This window comes from Geotrypetes seraphini, chromosome 3 (genome assembly GCF_902459505.1).
Source record: "Geotrypetes seraphini chromosome 3, aGeoSer1.1, whole genome shotgun sequence".
In the NCBI taxonomy this organism is placed as follows: domain Eukaryota; kingdom Metazoa; phylum Chordata; class Amphibia; order Gymnophiona; family Dermophiidae; genus Geotrypetes; species Geotrypetes seraphini.
Genome location: NC_047086.1, coordinates 282,685,219 through 282,705,633, shown reverse-complemented (window position 1 = coordinate 282,705,633; position 20,415 = coordinate 282,685,219). Strand labels below are relative to the sequence as shown.

The 20,415-nt window shown below is 41.5% G+C and overlaps 1 protein-coding gene across 1 annotated transcript in view; it reads left to right on the top strand.

Annotated features, from left to right (window-relative positions):
* PGBD5 (piggyBac transposable element derived 5) overlaps positions 1-20,415 on the top strand; it is a 201,874-nt gene that overhangs the window by 54,310 nt on the left and 127,149 nt on the right. The window contains exon 2 of the mRNA XM_033935358.1: positions 9,251-9,678. Within this exon, the coding sequence (XP_033791249.1) occupies positions 9,251-9,678 (428 nt within the window). The remainder of the gene's footprint in view (positions 1-9,250; positions 9,679-20,415) is intronic.

Sequence of the window (20,415 nt, the reverse complement as noted above, 5' to 3'; positions counted from 1 at the left end):
CAGGCTACACCAATCAGCAGCTGTGTGTCAAAGCAGCTCCTGAGTGGTGTAGCCTGACTTTAGTAACAGGAAGAGGCAGTCGAAGCATATCACGAATGATTTTCCGCACCCACCGGTGCCCCAGCTGCCCTCTCCTGCCTTTTGACAGACGCAAAACTGCATTTGCAGTTTTTCAAAATTCGCAGGTGTTCCTGGAATGGAACCCCCGCAAATTTGGGGAGAGTACTGTATATGGCAGTAGAGTAGGTTTCTGGGGGCTTTTGGTGGGCTCACATTTTCCACCATGAATGTAGTGGTTCACTAGCCCACCCCCCAGGCTACTTAAGACGCCTGTATGCAGCTCTACTAGGCTTTCCTCACATCAGGTGCTGATGTTCCGGAGACATGTATGTACGTTTTTATTCTGATATTTATGGCAGTGTGAGGGGGTCAGTGATCACTGGGGGAGTGTGTGGGGTTCTTTACGTTGTCTCTGCAGTGGTTAGCTGGTCACTTTGGATATCTTTTTGGCACTTATACCTGCTTTTACATCGTCTAATTCACATCATATAAGTTACGTCCAGGAAGTTTCGTGAAACATTCGATTATCCCTGCAGGATGACTAAGTCTAGGCCGGCCCATATAACTCCTAAATCTCTCCTCCATATATGCCCCTTTTAGCTCTGGGCGCACAGTGGTATTCAGAGGCTTAAAAAGTCCCTGAATATATTCATATTTGATTACTGGCACTTGAACAACCTGTCTTTTAGGTTGTCCAAGTGCCAACTTGGGCAGGTTTCTAGATGTATTTCAGTTTCGATTATGAGCCCTTTAGACTCCAAGCGATACAGAACACTGGTATCAGGAAGAGGGTGTGCACATGGCAGTGGGGGGTTGCGGGGAGTGGAGCCATTGCCTTGGATGCCACTTACTATGCAGCCCCACCAGCATTTTAACTCCTCACACTCGCCTTACTGCAATACATCTACACATGCTTAAGCTCCCACTCATCTACCCGATACCCCTCACTCACCCTCAACCATCCTCTATGCAGTCCATGATTATCCCATCATGTAAAGTAACAAATACAGCAAACTTTACAGGTTATAGCAACGAATGCCACACATTTCCTGTGCCTCTAAATTTAGAAATACCCCCTAATTGTGGTGAAGCTCCACAGTAGTACTATACATGAGGTACTAAACATGCTGTCAACACTGCTGCAAAGAAAGGTCCACGATGCCCCTTGCGAAGCAGTCAAATTCCAACTTTATACTTTACATTGCCAACCTCTCAGGCCAGGGTTGACTCAACTGGTGCTTAAGCACACTTCCTTCCCAATGTGAGGCTGTATAAAGTACGAAAATAATAATTCTCTTCTCAGCTTAAACAGCACTATGACAGTTCTCTCATTTTAAGAAGTAAGCATCATGTGCCCTAGCAATATAAGAAATAAGAGCACTTCCTTCATGATTTTACTTCCACTTTGTGGAAAACGCACAGTACTGCTAGGTAAAGCAGAGGAAACCAGACCTTAAATTCCCTCAAGACTGTACACTTCTCCACAAACACACATCACTGTGTTGCCACTTTTTAGTAGAATGGTCTTGGAAAATAAAAATCTTCTGTTTTTGATACCATGCAGTTAGGTAGCATACTGCTTAATTTTCTTTGATTTGGACCTCATTAAACTCCCCCCCCCCCCCCCTTTTTACAAAACCGAAGTATAGTTTTTAGCACTGGCCGTGGTGGTAAACAGCTCCAACACTCATAGAATTCATAGCTGTTACCACCACACCCGATGCAAAAAACAGAGCTATGGTTTTGTAAAAGGGGGTGGAGGAAATAATTTTTTCCAATTTTTGAACATTTTTTCTTGTGGCCTCTTTGGTATTTTAGGTGCAAATTGTAAGTGTCGAAAAACTTGAAATCAGTTGTATGTTAATTCATAGCTATATGCACATACAAATATTTTGCACACACTTTATATTCGTAGGTGCCCTAATTAACTCACTGTGTTTATTTATTCAATTTTCTATACGGTTCTCCCCAGGGAGCTCATGAATTTATTTATTCAGGTACTCAAGCATTTTTTCCTGTGGGCTTACAATCTATCTAATGTACCTGAGGCAATGAGGGGGATTAAGTGACTTGCCCAGGGTCACAAGGAGCAGCCTGGGTTTGAACCCACAATCTCAGGGTGCTAAAGCTGTAGCTTTAACCATTACACCACACCATACCACTGTGGGCTCATACTTGCACATTCCTAGCTTTCGATACATGTGCTGGGAAATGGAACTTACCATGCAAGAAGAGTATGAAACAAGAGAGTTGCGGCAATATTTCCTAGAGACATGTTAAAAATGTTACATGATGGAGGTCTTAAAAATTTCAGAAGAACTGTTGCCACCATTTACCCAGGTTTACTATCTGCCTATATGAAGAGAAGAAGAAGAACAACAACAACAAAAATTACAAGATGATCAGCAGTCACTAAATATTACCACGATATTGGAATGTTCGGATAGGGAAATGGCTACACCGGCAACATTTCTCCTTACAGTAGCCTTAGCGCCAGATAAAAACTGGTTGCTTAGACTTTTCTTCAAAAATAAATTAAAACAATTTCTTGGATATAAAATACAAATGTTTCCAGTCCTGGCACTAGATATACAAAAACATCGACATGAATTTCTGATCTTAAAACAGGGTGTTACTGCTCTTGGGGCAACTTTTTTTTTTTTTTTTCGTCACCCATGTAAATGTGTGATACAGCATCAAATGCAAAAATATGTTTTCTTTGATCCTAGCCAACTGACAACCTTCTTGTTGACTGCAGGCCTGAAAGCAGGGACAACATGAGTGCTTATTGTTTAATTTGGACATTCCCTTCAGCTGATTAAATTTCCTGTTTTCTTCTTTTTCTTAAATGTGTTTTTATTAATTGCTCGCTGATTCTACTTTTTGGACCCTAGTACTGAGGACTTGAGCTGAAGTTAAGCTTTAAATTTCTTACTATGGTTGTTTATATTATTATAATTTGTAATGTTTGTTTCTTTACTTAACTTCACCTTTCTGTACAAGTGGATACTTGATATGTTATGAAAAATATGATAAATAATTTTAAAAAAAAGAAAGAAACAAATTGATGTGTTACACTGGAACGATACACAAGGGAGGCCTAACTAGAAAGCAAATGGAAACGCAGCATAGGTGCTAGGTAACAGTAGTAGGAACTAAGGCCTAAGTCAGACAGACTTCTATGGTTTGTATCTTGGAAATGGCAAAAGACTGAAAGAATATTCATCGAATCCAGCATGGGAGAGCTAAGGCTGATGCTAGACAGACTTCTACGGTCTGTGCCCCATAAATGGCAAAAGACAGGTGTAGTTCAGCAACTCCAGTGTTGTAAATCAGTTTGCCACATGCTGCGAGTGAAGGTGCTGTGCAGCTAGGGGGTGGGGGCAGACATCTTGACTGGTAAGTTGAATACTGTCAGCAGTACTTGAGTCTTATAACCACATATTATCCCCATCATGTTTGGCTGCCTGTATGGTTGGCATGGTGGAGACTTGACAATCAGTATTTAAGCATGGGTGACCGGGGCCCACACAGAGTGTCAGGCATAGCTCTGGCCACCTTATTGAACAGATTGGATGGACTGTTTGGGTCTTTATCTGCCATCATTTACTATGTTACTGTCTCCAACATTTTTTTAAGTAATTGCTATACACTGTAAATTCCCAAGAGTGTAAGAAATAATTCAGTCTGATAGTTAAAAGCATCTATTCTAACAACAGCACCTGCTTCTCCTGTAAAACCTACTGAGACAGATATTCAACAGCACTATACAAATAGGGTCAGGGCAGTCTGGGGACAGTCAGAGCAGATGCATAATTTTATCTGTATTACTTATGGTAGCAAAAATGTTGTCCTAAATGTTATCCAAATAAGCCTTCTGGTTAATGGGTGAATATCAATGTTGTGTGGATAGAGATAGTATCTCACCCCACTATCTGGATACTGCTGTTGAATATCAAGATCTGTGTTGCCTGCAGTGACCAGAGTTCTTACATAAAAGAATTGAGTGTTTTGGTCTCGGTATCGGGTTGGGGGGGGGAGTTGTGAAGTATTAACAATCGGACCAGAAGGAAGAGAAAACAGAATCCAACCAATGGTGGGACAAATGTCATCAAGAGACATGGAAGTTTGCAGCATTTTGGAAGACATGATCCATGCTGGTGCTGAAGTTCTATAGGGGAATTTTTATTTTACTTTACGGATGACATTTTCACAATTAATTTTGCTTTGTTAGTGTAGCATTTTTCTTTGTCTCCTGTGTTGCTTAACAGCTTGTCTCCTTGGTATTTTATTTTTGGAAATAAGAATAGGAAATAGCATGCAAGCTGTTATTTCTTTCCTTCTGTCTGCATCTTCCCATATTGACTTGGGCGTGACTCTGTGGTTTAGTGAGAGAACGCACTGGGAGGGGGATCTTCTCTTGGAATTTTTCTCCATCAGAATCTCAGCCCTTCATCATGTGTGCTGCATGAGGGATGGATTTCCAAAGCTGTGCCTGGATTTAACTTTCATTGTGTAGTAACACACACAAAAAACGGCTTCTACTTGTGCTACCTGCAAACTGGTTCTTCTCTTCATTTATTTTTTTTAATGAAAAGGCCTTTATTGCTCCTTCTATTGTCTTGCAAGAGTGTTGTTGGCTGTGTGCATAAAAGCCTTAGGGACACAGTCTGGTTTTCAGTAAGAAGGCAGTCTTCAGGTTAAGAATGAGTTACATTTTTAAAGCTGTTCTTAAGTCGGATTTGTATGTAACTCAAACTTGTAGATTTTAAGATTCTTGCTGCTCACCTCTGCTCTCAGCTGACAAAAGGCCAACTGTCTCTACCAGTGTTCCTTCTAAGGTACAGCATGCACAACCATACACTGTTCTTAATGTGGCCATGCATCATTCCTGAATCTGCTACAGAAGAAGTGTAGGAGTCTATGCCCCCACTGGAAATACTGCTCACTGAAATCAAATGAAGATGCAACACGTTCTTAAGTATGAGTTATACTTAAGTCAGGTGTCTGTAACTCGGGGACTGCCTGTACATGCAAATCTGTCTCATGCATATTCTTAATGGATATCCTGAAAACCTGACTGGCTGGGGTTTCCCAAGGATTCAACTGCATTGGAAGAAGGCGATTTTCTCCCTTCCAGATAAGTCAAGTATGGCGCAATGCGTTTTCTACTTATCTAAACCTTCCAAATGAAAATTTGACAGAGCTCTACTTTCTTGTAATGTAGGGGAAATAATCATGTCAGAATAATTCTGTAACCCTGTATGGATGACATGTTATCTCTCAGTTCTTGTATGTTGGGACTTACGGTGGTGGTCTGGTGGTCTCTGTCCCTGAGACTGGTTCTAATGACATGGATTGGTTTTACATTGCAGGCTTTCTGAAACATAGAAACATGATGGTAGATAAAGGCCAAATGGCCCATCTAGTTTGCCCATCCGCAATCATTATCCCTTTCTCTCTCAGAGATCCTAGGCCCTTTTGAATTCAGACGTGTAGGGACATAATCAAAAAAACGCCTAAGTCCCCTTTTAGCCTAAGGCCCTTAATGTTGAAAGTAGAAGCAGAAAAAATGTCCATTATCAAAAAAAACCTCCAAAAGGAGGTTTAAAAAATAAAATAAAAAATGGCCTGCACGTTTGGCTGTTTAAACACCCAGAACACCACTACGTCTAAACTTACACCATATAATCAACCTAAAAAAAGCCTAAGTCCCAAACGCCCAAAACAAGGGCTTTTAGGCAAAGGAGGGGCCAGCTGGATTCTTTAACCGGTGTCTGTCAAAAAGAACACCGGTTACAGAATCCCCCCCACCCCAGCAACAATCGGGCCAGGAGGGAGCCCAAGCCCTCCTGGCCCGGTGACTCCCCGGTGCCCGACAACGATCGGGCCAGGAGGGAGCCCAAGCCCTCCTGGCCTGGCGACCCCCCATCCCTGCCGACAACGATCCGAGCAGGAGGGAGCCCAACCCCTCCTGCTCAGGTGACCCCCACCCCGGCCAACAACGATCCGGGCAGGAGGGAGCCCTACCCCTCCTGCCCAGGTGACCCCCCCCTTATCACCCACCCCCACTAAGATATGGGCAGGAGGGATCCCAGGCCCTCCTCCCCTCGGTGCACCCCCTCCCACGATCACCCCCTGAACCCCTGATTGGTCCCCCGTGCCCCCCCCACCCACCCATGATAACCCCCCATACCTGGAAATAAGTTGGCTGGACAGATGGGTCCCAAGCCCGGCCGGCCAGCAGGCCCGCCATCCATCGAATAGCAGGCCTTAGGGCCTGATTGGCCCAGGCCCCACCCATAGGTGGGGCCTGAGGTGCCTGGGCCAACCAAAATCGGCCCAAAAGCCTTAGGCCCCTCCTGTGTGGTCAGTGGTGTAGAGAGGGAGGTTAGCGCCCTTGGCGTTGACACTGGTGCCTTGCATTGCTATGCCATGCATTCTTTCCACCGCTTGAGCGCCCTCCCCCCGTACTTTTTCAAATGTTTGCTGGAACGAGCAGCATGTTCCACCTGCTACTTGTGCCAGCCATGGCTCCCTTATGATGTCACGTCCTGGTCCTGTGACCGGGAAGCGAAGTCAGAAGGGAGCCGAGGTTGGTGTGGACAGCAAGTGAGAAGATGCTGCTCTTGCCGGCGAATGTTTTCAGAAGGTACTGGAGAGAGATGGTGGAGAGGCGCTAACACCTCCCCCCCCTGTAAAGATGGAGCCTGGTGTGGTCTGCTCCCTTGCTCCCCTCCCCAATGACGCCATTGTATTTGGTCATTTTACTATTGTTATGCTGTTAACAAAATTGAAGGTTTTATATGAAACTGTTCCTGCTGTGCACTGCCTTGAGTGAATCTCTTTATAAAGACAGCTAGTAAATCCATAGATAACTACATGTAAGAGAATGTTTTAAAATCAAATAAAAGAATAAAGAATTCTTTCAGCTGCTTACAAAAAGTGAGATATGGATGTGCTGACAAGGATTCAAAAGCGGTTTGTTCCAGAGCTAACGACCTGAAGTCATGAACAAAGATAATAATAATAGTAATAATTTATTTTTGTATACCGCTATACCAAAAGGTTTGAAGTGGTTCACAACAGAGGAAAAAAATACATACAGTCAGTATAGATAAAATACATATTAAAACAATCAATTAAAATTGAAATCCATCAGTTGAAAAGCAAGAATGAGTTAAACAATAACACAACTAAGATGTATGTGTCAAACAGGCGTGTCTTTAACAATTTTCTAAAATCAGAATAAGAAGTGGCCTCTAATATTGTTTTTCCAAGCCACGTATTCAATTTAGCAGCCTGGAATGAGACAATTCTGTCAAAACTTCTTATATTGACAGGATTTTATAGAAGGATAATTAAATAGATTTATTCTATGTGTACTCTTATTAGAATAGTTCAAAGAAAGATGAGAAGCAACTATACGATGGGAGGGATGTTATTGAATGAGAGTACACAAGAAAGGGACTTGGGGGTAATAGTGGACATGACAATGAAGCCAACGGCAAAGTGTGCAGCGGCCGCTAAGAGAGCGAATAGAATGCTAGGTATAATCAAGAAGGGTATTACAACCAGAACAAAAGAAGTTATCCTGCCGTTGTATCGGGCGATGGTGCGCCCACACCTGGAATACTGTATCCAATATTGGTCACCGTACCTTAAAAAGGATATGGCGTTACTCGAGAGGGTTCAGAGGAGAGCGACACGTCTGATAAAAGGGATGGAAAACCTTTCATACGCGGAGAGATTGGAGAAACTGAGTCTCTATTCCCTGGAGAAGAGGAGACTTAGAGGGGATATGATAGACTTAAAAGATCATGAAGGGCATAGAGAGGGACAGATTCTTCAAACTTTCAAGAAATAAAAGAACAAGAGGGCATTCGGAAAGTTGAAAGGGGACAGATTAAAAACAAATGCTAGGAAGTTCTTTTTTACCCAACGTGTGGTGGACACCTAGAATGTGCTTCCAGAGGACTAATAGGGCAGAGTACGGTACTGGGATTTAAGAAAAGATTGGACAATTTCCTGCTGGAAAAGGGGATAGAAGGGTATAGATAGAGAATTATTGTACAGGGCCTGGACATGTTGGGCCGCCGCGTGAGCAGACTGCTGGGCACGATGGACCTCAGGTCTGACCCAGCGGAGACATTTCTTATGTTCTTAACAAATACAGGAAAACTTGCTTTGGTCTCACCTGCCTAAAGTAAGGGACCTCAAGTAGTCTATCAACAGACCTCAAGAAGGGTTTTAAAAATCAATGTCAAGATTAAGAGGTTTGTTGATAGTCTACTTGAGGTCCCTTACTTTAGGCAGGTGAGACTGCAGGTCGTTAGCTCTGGAACACACTGCCTTTGAATCCACATCAGTGCACCCATATCTCACCTTTTGTAAGCAGTTGAAAGCATCCTTTTTTTAAACAGGCATTTTCAGGCACTTGAGTTTTAGTTATAATTTTGTACTGTTCCTGTTCCTGAATTGTATAAAAGTTATTTCAAGTATGGATGCACTTTGTACACCGCCTAGATTTGGGAAATAGGTTTATAAGATTAGTTAAATAATGGATGCTACTGGAATAGAACACAGTGCAAAATGGGAGAAAACCTTTCGTAAAGGGGACCCACAGACATTACAGTAGGCAGGAGAAGGGTAAGAATCAATCATAGTTAGTTATTTGCTTTTTTTTTTTCTTGGTCAAATACTTATCAGAAGCATATTGAGTGGAGAACCAGGATAATCCTGAAATGTTATAATAAATGGAGGATAGATGTCAAAAAGTTCATCACAAAGGACATTGCCCAATAGAAAAATATCTCCTAACAACTTATTTGTTGGTCCTAATACCACAGAATCTTGCACCACTTTTGCTCTCTATAGGATCTAAAGTTTTACTGACACCACTTACCTTTTTGGAGGGAAGCGGGGAATGGTTATTGAGATCCAGAGAACACAAAGGCACACACACAGTTGAAGGGACATGTTAAAGAGAGATCCCAGAACATGAATTATTTGTTCTTGGTTTCTTTTTTCCTATTATGCAGGTATTATTAAAAGCAGGAGGATAACAAAATGGTCAGATGTTTTCCACAGTAGGACTCAGCATAATTAAACAAGTCTAGAGAATTATTGAGAATGAAATGTTTATAAGAAAATATAATTTATCAAGATATTTGTACTTTTTTGTTCTTAGGTCCAACCCGTAAAATGCCACCCACTGCCAGCGCAATGGACTTTTTTCAGCTTTTTGTCCCAGACAACGTCATTAAGAACATGGTGACCCAAACCAATATGTATGCCAAGAAGTACCAGGAGAGGTTCGGGAACGATGATGCCTGGGTGGATGTCACTCTGGCAGAGATGAAGTCTTTCCTGGGCTACATGATCTCCACAAGCACTCACCACTGTGAATCCGTCCTTAGCATTTGGAGCAGCGGCTTCTACAGCAACAAGAGCATCGCTCTCATCATGACCCAGCTCAGATTCGAGAAGATCCTGAAGTATTTCCACATCGTAGCCTTCCGGTCCAGCCAGACAACACATAGCCTCTACAAGATCCAGCCATTCCTAGACTCATTGCAAAATGGCTTTGATGCTTCATTCCGACCTTCTCAAACCCAGGTAGAATTTTACCTTCTGTCTTTCCTGTACCACAGATTAAGGTAATCATACTTCATTGGCTACCAAAGCAAGTTCCTAGTGCTCTGTTGGAATTAATTTATTTTATAAGATAAGAGGGACACCAAACCAGTTCATAGTGCCAACAGCTTCCTTTGAGCATAATTTCAGTGTTGTAATTTCTGGTATGGGGTCCATAAGAATTTCCATACTGGGATAGACCGAAGGTAAATCAAGCCCAGAATCCTGTTTCCCAACAGTGGCCAATCCAGGTCCCAAGTACCTAGCTAGATCCCAAGTAGTAAAACAGATTTTATGTTGTTTATCTTAAGAATAAGCAATGGATTTCCCCAAGCAATCTCTTTAGGAAATTATCCAAGCCTTTTTTTAAACCCTGCTAAGCTAACTGATTTCACCACATTCTCCGGCAATGAATTCCAGAGTTTAATTACACGTGTGGAGAAATATTTTCTCCAGTTTGTTTTAAATCTTCTACTTAGTAGCTTCATCACATGCCCCCTAGTCCTTGTATTTTTGGAAAGAATGAACAAACGATTTACATCTATCCTTTCTACTCCACTCCACTCAGTATTTTATAAATCTCTATCATATCACCCCTGAGTCATCTCTTCTCCCAAGCTGAAGAGCCCCTAGCCGCTTTAGCCTTTCCTCATAGGGAAGTCATCCCAAAGCTTTTATCATTTTTATTGCCCTTCTCTGTACCTTTTCTAATTCCGCTATATCTTTTTTGAGACCAGAACTGCACACAGTATTCAAGTTGCGGCCATACTATAGAGCGATATAATGGCATTAAAACATTATCATCTTTGTTTTCCATTCCTTTCCTGATAATTCCTAACATTCTATTTGCTTTCTTAGCTGCCGTCGCACATTGAGCTGAGGATTTCAAAGTAGCCTCAACTATGACACCTAGACCCTTATCCTGGGCAGTGACTCCTAACATAGAACCCAGCATCACGTAGCTATAGTTCAGGTTCCTCTTTCCCACATGCATCACTTTGCACTTGCTCATATTAAACTTCATCTGCCATTTTGATAATAATAATAACAACTTTATTTTTGTATATTGCAATACCACAAACAGTTCTAAGTGGTTTACAAAGAAAGAGACAGCAATATTACAAAAACCTCCAGGATTATGACAACATAGTAAGGTTCAGACAAATTCATCAGGGAAAGTTCAGACATACATCAGTATTTTGATGCCCATTTCAACTTTTAAAGGTTCACTGTGATATATGTAGTAGCACTGAAGTCGTCATAAATTTTAATAATTAAAAAAAACAAACAACAAAAACAGCCATCAGCTTTAAGCAGACGCAGTCATTATGTTAGGTTTGCTAACTATACATCTTAAGTGCTAGCACTGGCACTTAATTTGTCTGTATAAATAACGGCGCTGAATATATGTCGTAAGGGGCATAATTGTTAACATGGGCTACTTTTAAGATGTGTTGTTTACTACTAAATTATGCTATTTTAGCACCTGTCCTTTTTAGGCAATGAGTTACTAATAACAGCTGAATTTCTTGTGAAACTTCCAAGAACTGTAGCAACACATTCAGCATTCTTCAATAGCTGTTGAAATATACTCCATGAGTTGCACAGAATTTTGGGCTCTGCCATGATTCTATCTAGGGTATAGTTTATTTTATTTGTATCCCGCTTTATACAAAGCGGTTCTCAGTAAGTACATACACAATTATAAACATCAATACATACAGTACAAACTAAGCACAGACAGTAAAAAAAACAGCGCTCAACTTTTTATCAAGGGCTTAATTCCCATATTTCATCTTGCAAAACAAAAACCTCTTCAATCATTTCTTAAAGTTATACAAATTCTCCTGCTGATGTATATATGTCGGAATCTCATTCCATGTGTGTAGTAGTCCTTTACAGGAAAGCAGACATGCCCTAGACACTTTCAAATGCAGCTGCTTGACCGGTGGAATAAGGGTAACTGCTTATTGCTGGCCAAGCTACTGTGCATTCATTTAAAATGAATTCAACTTGTACAGAACACTGCTGTGAAACTCGTATAATTTGAAGTGATGAGAACATGTTATTCCTCTTTTTAAGAGTATCATTGGAACCCCAGGCAGTGGATGCTTTTAGCACCACCTTCCCTTTTGAGTTTGCATGCTTACAGACTGACTTAAAAGGGTGAAGTGATGCGTATCTCCCCTACCTGACAAACAGGTTGGCTACCTTTCTAGTCCACCTCTTTCAAAGGCTCTTTTGTATTCCCTAATATTCCTCCTCCTCTCTCTCCTGTGTTTCTACTCTTCCTCTTCCCATTTCTTCTCCATCTCTGCTATTGTCTGTTCTTCTCATCTCCATTGAGCAAAGACAGAAAAACTGAAGGTTAGCAGTCCACAGCTCATGTGAATGTATGTTCTGATTGTGTTCACAGTTCTTCCCCTGAATCCATAGCCTTTCTGCTTTAATAAGGAAATCTACTGGAAAGGGAACGGAGGAACAGTCTGTAGTACCAAGAGAGCTAACACTGTCCACAGATCTCTAGTTGTTTACACCCTCCCACCCTACCCCTCATCCCACCCATCCGTAGGCTTACACTACCGATAAACTTATTTAATTCTCTTCAGTGTCCTTTAATTGATCCAAATAAGAGAAAATCATTGCTGATTGAGATTACTAGCTTTAGACCTTATTCCTCCCAGCATTCTCCAGGGCAACTTCCAGATTCACCCTGATCCTCCCAGGGCCTCCACTTCAAGTGTCGCACACTGACTACTTCTCCCTTTTCTACTCCTATAGCTCCATTAAAAACTGTCTTCTCTTCATACTAGCTTTTCCATCTCAAACCACTGCACTCCTCAAGACACACATTGCCCACTTTCTGAATTCATCATCTCACCTTCCTTCTGTCTTCCACCTTCTTCTTGTCTCTGCAACTTCAACATTTTCTTCCTCTCATTCAGCCATCCCCATTCTGTCTGAGTACACTTCATCTGTGGCACTGTCATCTTGCCTCTCCTACTCTCCTCCATACCCTTTTGCTCTTTGCTGGGAACATAAATCCCAATCCTGGTCCTCCTAATCTAGCCCCACCCTACTAATGCAGGTCACACTACAGTGTCTCCAAACTTACCCAATGAATGGAGTTCCCAGGGAGGGGTATAGGGAGAGATACTGAGAAGCTGCACAATGAATGCATTTGTAAGTCTATAAGAGGAGTTTGAACTGTATGTGGAAGTAGATAGGGAGCCAATGGAGTAACTTGAGGAGAGGGATGATGTGAGCATAGCAACAATGGCAGAATATAAAGCGTGCAGCAGAATTTTTAACAGATTGAAGGGGAGAGAGATGGTTTAGCGGAAGACCTGTAAGAAGCAGGTTGCAGTATTCTAGGCGAGAGGTGATGAGAGTATGGATAAAGGTTTTGGTAGTGTGATCAAACAGGAAGTTGGATTATGGCAATATTATAGAGAAAAAAATAACAGGCTTTAGTGGTCTGTTGGATTTGTGCAGAGAAGGGCAGAGATGAGTCACAGATGACTCTGAGGTTGTGAGCTGATGAGACAGGGAGGATAGCAGTATGATCCACAGGAATAAAGAATGTGCAAAGAGGAGAGGCAGGTTTAGGAGGAAAGATAAAAAGCTCAGTTTTGGCCATATTTGGTTTTAAATGGCGATGAGGTATCCAGGCAGTGATGTCGGATGGGCAGGCTGAGATTTGGGCCTTTTTTAAAAAAAAAATCTTTATTGATTTTCAAGTAGTAACAGTGCAATACATATGAATCTGAATGTATAACAAATCAAGAAAAGCATTTTGAACTTACAAATATTCGAAAGAAATCTTTTCTCCCCACCCCTTTATTTAATCAATAATATAAATGCAATTATCCTTCCAATAAACCACTCTTATTTAAAGTAGTAATACATTCCCACTCCCCTCCCTCCCACCCTGGATGGGAAGGAAATCAGACAAAAATTAAAGGCTGAGACTTGGGCCTTGATTCCTGTAGAAATGTCAGGTGTAGAGATGTAAATCTGTGAGTCATCAGCATATAGGTAACACTGAAATCCATGGGATGAGATCAGAGCACTAAGACAATAAGTGGAGATGCAAAAAGAAGAGGTACCAAGATAGAGCCCTGGGGTATGCCAACCAATAATAGGAGAGTGATGGAGGATTCACCGGAGCATACACTAAAAGATAAGGAAAGATAAGAAGAAAACCAAAAAAAATAACAGAGCCCTGAAACCCAAGTGAGGACAGCATATTGATGAGTAAGTGGTGATCAACAGAGTCAAAAGCAGCAGAGAGATCAAGAAGGATGAAGAGAGAATAGAGGCCTTTGGATCTGGCCAGGAACAGGCATTAGAAACTTTAGCAAGGGTGGTTTCTGTAGGGTGAAGAGGGCGAAAACCCGAATGAAGCAGGTCAAGAATAGCTCGAGATGAAAGAAAGTCAAGACAATGGTGGTGAATAGCACGTTCGAGTAGCTTGGATAACAAAAGGAGGAGTGAGATCAGGTGATAGTTGGAAGGGCAGGTATGGTCCAGTGAAGGTTCTGTTTAAAGGCATCAGCAACAGTTGCAGTGGAAAGTGAAAGATTGAGGATTTTACGGATAGGTGGGATGACAGGAGGAGAGATAGCGCTAAGTAGCTGGTTGAGTGTGTAAGAACCACTGCCGGCAGCCTGTGGCTGCTAGATAGGCTAAGTCAGCGGGCCTGAGCCCAAACTGGGTAGACCAGACCCACCCCTGGTATACTGGAGTTCCTTTTTTTGTTTTGTATGTCATTTTATTGATTATATACCGTTTTAATCTATCCCAAGCTTTAAGTAGTATATTAAATTTTTAATAAGCATAAACATCAGCACAGCACTAGCACCAGGGGCATTTCTACATGGGTATTAGATTAGATTAGTTTCTTTTATTCCACTAATACCTTGCGATTCTAGGCGTATACAAAAGGAAGAGATTCAGGTCATTTCCAGAAGATTACAGGGAAGCTTTTGGTTGGAACATTTGGAGTCTGGTGATGGGAGTGAGGATATTGGTTGTATCATGGGTTTGGTTTGACATATTTCTTGACAAACCTGTTTTTTATTTCCCTCCTGAAGGTTCTGTAGTTCGGTGCTGAAATCAGTAAATTGGAGATGTGGTTGTCTAGTTTTGCTGCTTGTGTGGCAAGAAGTCTGTCTATTTTTTTATGCTGAATGCCTTTGCTTGGGGGGTGAGTGAAGGATGTCTGAGTTTTCCTTGGTCTGGAAGAGGTGTTCCAAGTTAGGCTAGTGTTCAGGTAATGTAATGTAATGTAATTTATTTCTTATATACCGCTACATCCGTTAGGTTCTAAGCGGTTTACAGAAAATATACATTAAGATTAGAAATAAGAAAGGTACTTGAAAAATTCCCTTACTGTCCCAAAGGCTCACAATCTAACTAAAGTACCTGGAGGGTAATAGAGAAGTGAAAAGTAGAGTTAGAGGAAAAATAAAAATAAAATAAACATTTTAACAAGACAGCATTGATCTAAATACTTTGGAAGGTAGAAGAGAGGAGAGAAAGGAATAGAAGCAGAAGGGGGAGCCGTTGAACAGTAGAATTCTGGAGAAATTTAAATGATAGAAATAGAACAAAACAAAGACAAAAGGCAAAACAATAGATAAGATTAAAGATAAATCATAAGGTAGGATGGTCCATTGCCATGTAAGGTTTTGAAGAGCATACAGTAGAATTTAAAAAGTATTCTTGCTTGTACAGGTAGCCAATGTGTGTCTTGGTATGCGGCAGTGATGTGGTAGAACTTCTTCATTGAGTAGATCAGTCTGAGGGCTGTGTTTTTTGTACTGTTTGTAGTAGTTTTATCATGGTGTCACTTAAACCAGTATTTGTTTCCAAATCCTTTGTTGTAATCGGGTAACACAAAATCTGGGTTTAATGTGTGTTATTACCATTTAAAGCATGTTATAAGTGAACAGATCCCATTACACTTAATTGGGGTCTGTATTATAATGTGTATCAAAAGCACTTTAATTCAGGTTAGTAAATCCAGCCCTCGGTTTTTAAGATTTATTTGTGTGTAGGTAGGAGAGAAAAAGCTCAAAATACTATCCAAATAAATTCTGTATTTTATAATCTCTCTCCTGATGGGTCAGGTGCTTTCAGACAAACAGGATATTATATAATAGGTTTATTTATCTAGCAGCTTATGAGAAGGGTGTTACTTTCTTTCCTGGCAACTTGTATTTCCTTATGGCCATCTAAACACAAGCATGTCATTTTAATTTTCATTCAGTGGCTCAGCAACACATCAATATGTAGTTTCAGTACCCCCTTGTGATGGTTAGATTTTTAACTTTTAAGTTGCAGAGTTAATAAATCTTCTTTGAGAGAAAGAGAGACCTCAATATTTGGTCATTTTTCTGCTGCTCATACTAAATGTCCCTTATGCACCATTACATGTTCCCTTCCTTCCTTCCTTCAAATTTCTGAGTTATCAGATGTGGAAGTACATTTATTTCTGCTGCCTTCGGTATTGGCAAGTTCTCATCAAAGAACCACCTTCCCTTTGAAATTGGCTTGCTCTGAAGTGTGGTTACTCTCTTATGAGTAATCATGTAAAGATTGTTAACTGGGCACTGTTGTTCGCATAAGAACATAATTTCCATAATAGGTCAAACCAGAGATTATCTAGTGTAGTATATCCAGGTCAAAAATACCCAATAAGATTCCATTCATGAAGACAGTAGTATTCATAAATATAACGGCATCTCTACAGTGACAGCAAACATTAAGGGCTCCTTTTTACGAAGGCGCGTTAGGGCTAAAATGCCACGCGTGCTAGCCGCTACCACCTCCTCTTGAGCAGGCGGTAGTTTTTCAACTAGCGCGCGCTATAGCGCACGCTAACCTGGTGTGTGCGCTAAAAACACTAGTGCACCTTTGTAAAAGGAGCCCATAGTGATTTGAAAAAACTGCAGAGCAAAATCAGTCACTTCCCATTAATTTGTTCAAAATAATATCAATATCAACTTATCCATCAATATCAATATCAACTTATCCATCCAGAGACAACATGCTTGAAAATTCCTTTGCTCAAACCTCCCAACAGGATAATCCCGTTTCACTACAATTTGTGTCTTCAGGGGAATAGTTACAGGAACTGTTCATGCCACAATTTACAGTGGGAAAGAAAAAGACGCCAGCGTCCTGACGTCAGCTGCACCGTCAGTCCAATTCTACAATCACAAAAAAGCCTTCTATTCTATTGCGGCATTCCAACCAACGCGGTAGAAACAATCTGGAGAGAAAATATCCAGCGTTGTTCTCTCTTTCGGGCATTTACGAACATCCCCCACGCGGTTCATCTTGGCCTGTTCTATGACCACACATTTAAATGATTAAAAAATCATGTCCCATAGCGTTACAATACTCAGCTAAAGGTTCCACCTCTAGCCCTGCCTCCCAAAAGCCTCATCTCTTTTTTTTTTTTTACCTCCAGGCCGCATCTGGAGGGCCTTCAGATGCAGTTGGAGCTCAGGGCTTTCCAAAACCTGGACAAACTGCTGGGTTTTGGAAAGTCCATCCGGGAACCCGGACAGTCCTCTAAAAAGAGGACATGTTCTGGGTTTCCCGGACTTCTGGTAACCCTATACTGTACTAGAAAGCAAAATAACCTGATATCCCCATATAAATGTGTTTTCTTTAAATTTCCCCTGTATAGTGTCTCGAATAACAAAATGGCAAGCATAGGCAACTATAGTAGAACCATTTATGTAAAATAAAGTCCTAAGTTTTAATGAAAAAATTTCACTTATATCAGGGAATTTTACTCTTTCAGGAGAAAACAGCTTCCCACTAATGTGTTAGAAACATGAACAAAGTTCACCATATCAAACTTCTCAACTTCCAAGCTGTGAAATCCTATTTATAATGCTCACCTGAAGCTCCTATGGCTTCTGAAGCATCTGCCAATCTTGCTGGTTGCTAAAATAGAACTGAAACTTGCAAAGCAGTGAAGCTAACCCACCAACGGGTAAATGCTCAAAGCAAATTGTGGTTGCAATGTCTCATTTAGACTGGTTTTAGCAGTGACCGAAAGTCCTAAGCTAATAAGCTCGCTTGTATTAAAATGAGCTCATTAGTGATTCTCTGCAGTGCTCAGAACAATGCACAGGAACACCCCTGCACTAACGAGTAAAACAACCAACAGCTCTGAGCTGTCATTAGGGTTCCGCCCACACTCTTCCCTGCTTCCTGCGGCTGCCTCCAACAGTAGAACCTCTAGACAGGGGTGTAGTAAGGAGCCATGCATGCGCAACACTTCCCTTCCCCCGTACCTCTAATGTTCCTGGTGAAAGCAGCAACCCCCAACTTGCTGTCAGCTCTTCCTCTGACGTCACTTCCTGGACCCGCGCCTAGGAGTTGACGTTAGAGGAAGAGCCAACACTTACAGCAGGTTGCGGGTTGCTGCTCGCATTAGGAACGTTACAGAGGTACGGGGGAAGGGATGTGGTGTGCACACAGCAGGAGGGGGCGGGGTAAGAGCAGAGAAGGAGGGAGGGGCCCACCGCCCCAGGTGCCTCTCACCCTCACTACGCCACTGCCTCCGGGCTCTGTGCATCATCAGGGCCTTTCCCCTGATACATTGGAAGTGATGCATCAGAAGAAAGACCCTGCCAGGGCTGGCCACGAGCAGCCCGTTTCGAGGTTGTCCGGCTGCGCTTGGGTAAGGAAGGGAGAGGGAGGGAACGGGTGGAGAGGGTTCGCGGCTCAGGACCACTGCCTGCGTCCACAACTAAGGGGCTGGAGGGAGGAGGGCTTTGCAGTTCAAGACTGCTGCTGCACTGGTGCTTCGGAGCAGGAAGGAGGGGGTTCCTCTCTCAGCTGCTTCAGGGCTTGAAGGAGGAAGGGGGGATTTGAGGCTCAGGATGCTAATGTGCAGCTACTTTGAGTCGGGAGAGAGGTGGGGTTTGCGGCTCAGGACTGCCGCCGTTTGAGATTCTTCTGCGCTTGATGGGTGGGGGAGGGGGGGTTGGCTCAGGACCACTGTCACTGATGCTTTGGGGTCATTTTTTTTTCACCGGTGATTTTTTTTTTTTTTTTTTTTCTGGTTGGTTGAGAGTAGAGAATGATATAGGGACAAAGTTTTCCCTGTCCCCGCAGGAACTCATTTTCCCGTCCCATTCCCATGAGTTATTTTCCTTTCCTTAGAAACCTCACGGTTATTAGCGGTATATAAGAATTAAATTAAATTAAATTTCCCTGCCCCATTCCTGCAAGGTCCATCCTTATCTGCATGAGCCTCAAACACTTTAAAATCATAAGTGTTTGAGGCTTGTCTAATTAAGGCAGAGTTTACAAGAATGGGACAGGGACAAAGCTCACAGGGACGGGGACAAATTTGTCCCCATGTCATTCTCTAGTTGACTGTGCTGGTTAACCGAGACCCGGTTAACTGAGATTCTACTATATTTTTTTTCTGGCGTAATGTGATCAGTTCTCTTATTCTTGCTTTAGTTTAGGCTTGAGAGATTTTTAGCTTTTTAGATATAATCTGCTATTTTTGTTTGTGTCGGAAGGGGGGGATCCTAAAAGTCCCCTCACCCTTCCTAATTGTCTCCATAAAAAGAAAGAGAGTAATTGTTTGCTTTAGACACTGGGGGTGGTTTTAGCAAGAAAGTAAAGTTTCTATCTAAACAGAGGAACCCAGAAAGTTTCTGTTCCTTTTCTTTCTAGCTTACCTTTAAGAAGCATGAGTGCCTTGGGGTCTTGATGGATCCCAAGATGAGAACCAGAAGGAGATCTGATGTAAGACAGAGTTCTCTTCATACTCCTAATCTGCATTGAAGATTATCTTGTTAGCTTAAAAAGTAGATTGTTTGCTAGATTCAGGAAAAAGATTGCCAGACTTGTGAAGCTGCTGTAGAAGTTGCTATTTGGAAGAGGTGTCGGCAGCAGGGGTTCATGTCTGTAACTGTTCAGAAGTACTCTAGTTCTTCCACTGAAGGAGGACATTTATATTATATTGACTAGGCAGCAACATATGGAAGAGAGATGAGTATCTCTAAATAGTATACTGTCAATGAGCTGGGCTGAAAGGATTCCCCAGTATGGCAGATTTTTGTGATGGTAAATTACTGGCTCACTCTTTACAGCTAATAGAACTTTAAGATCTGCCGCACAGCATCTTCTAACGATTCCATCGCTAAAAATAATAAATACGCGTCGTCAGTTTATTTTTTCAGTCACTGCACCCCAGACTTGGAATTCTCTACCGAGCTTTATAAGGGAAGAATCTAATTTAGAAAAATTTAAATGTAAACTAAAAACATTCCTGTTTAATGACGCATTCTTAAACTAACTATGCTTCTAAGTGTCTTTTTAAATAATCATGAGAATCTCATAAAGTTTTCTTTCAAGTCTCATTTCCAATTTTACTCTCCTACTAAATTTTATCTTTTTAAAATTATTATCATTATCCCTCCCTTATGTGCTTTCCCTTTATGTATAATCTTTTTTATTTAAAATGTAACTTCTTCCCCATATTTTCCTCTTGTCTCCAGTTTCGTCAAATTTGTTTTTTAACCTTGTTAGTATTATCTTCTATGATTCTGTTTTTACATTGTAATTTTATCATATTGTGCATCGCTTCGAATTTAGATGAAGCGATTAATCAAAAACATATTAAACTTGAAACTTGAAACTTGAAACTTTGATTTTGTTTGGTTAAAACATAAA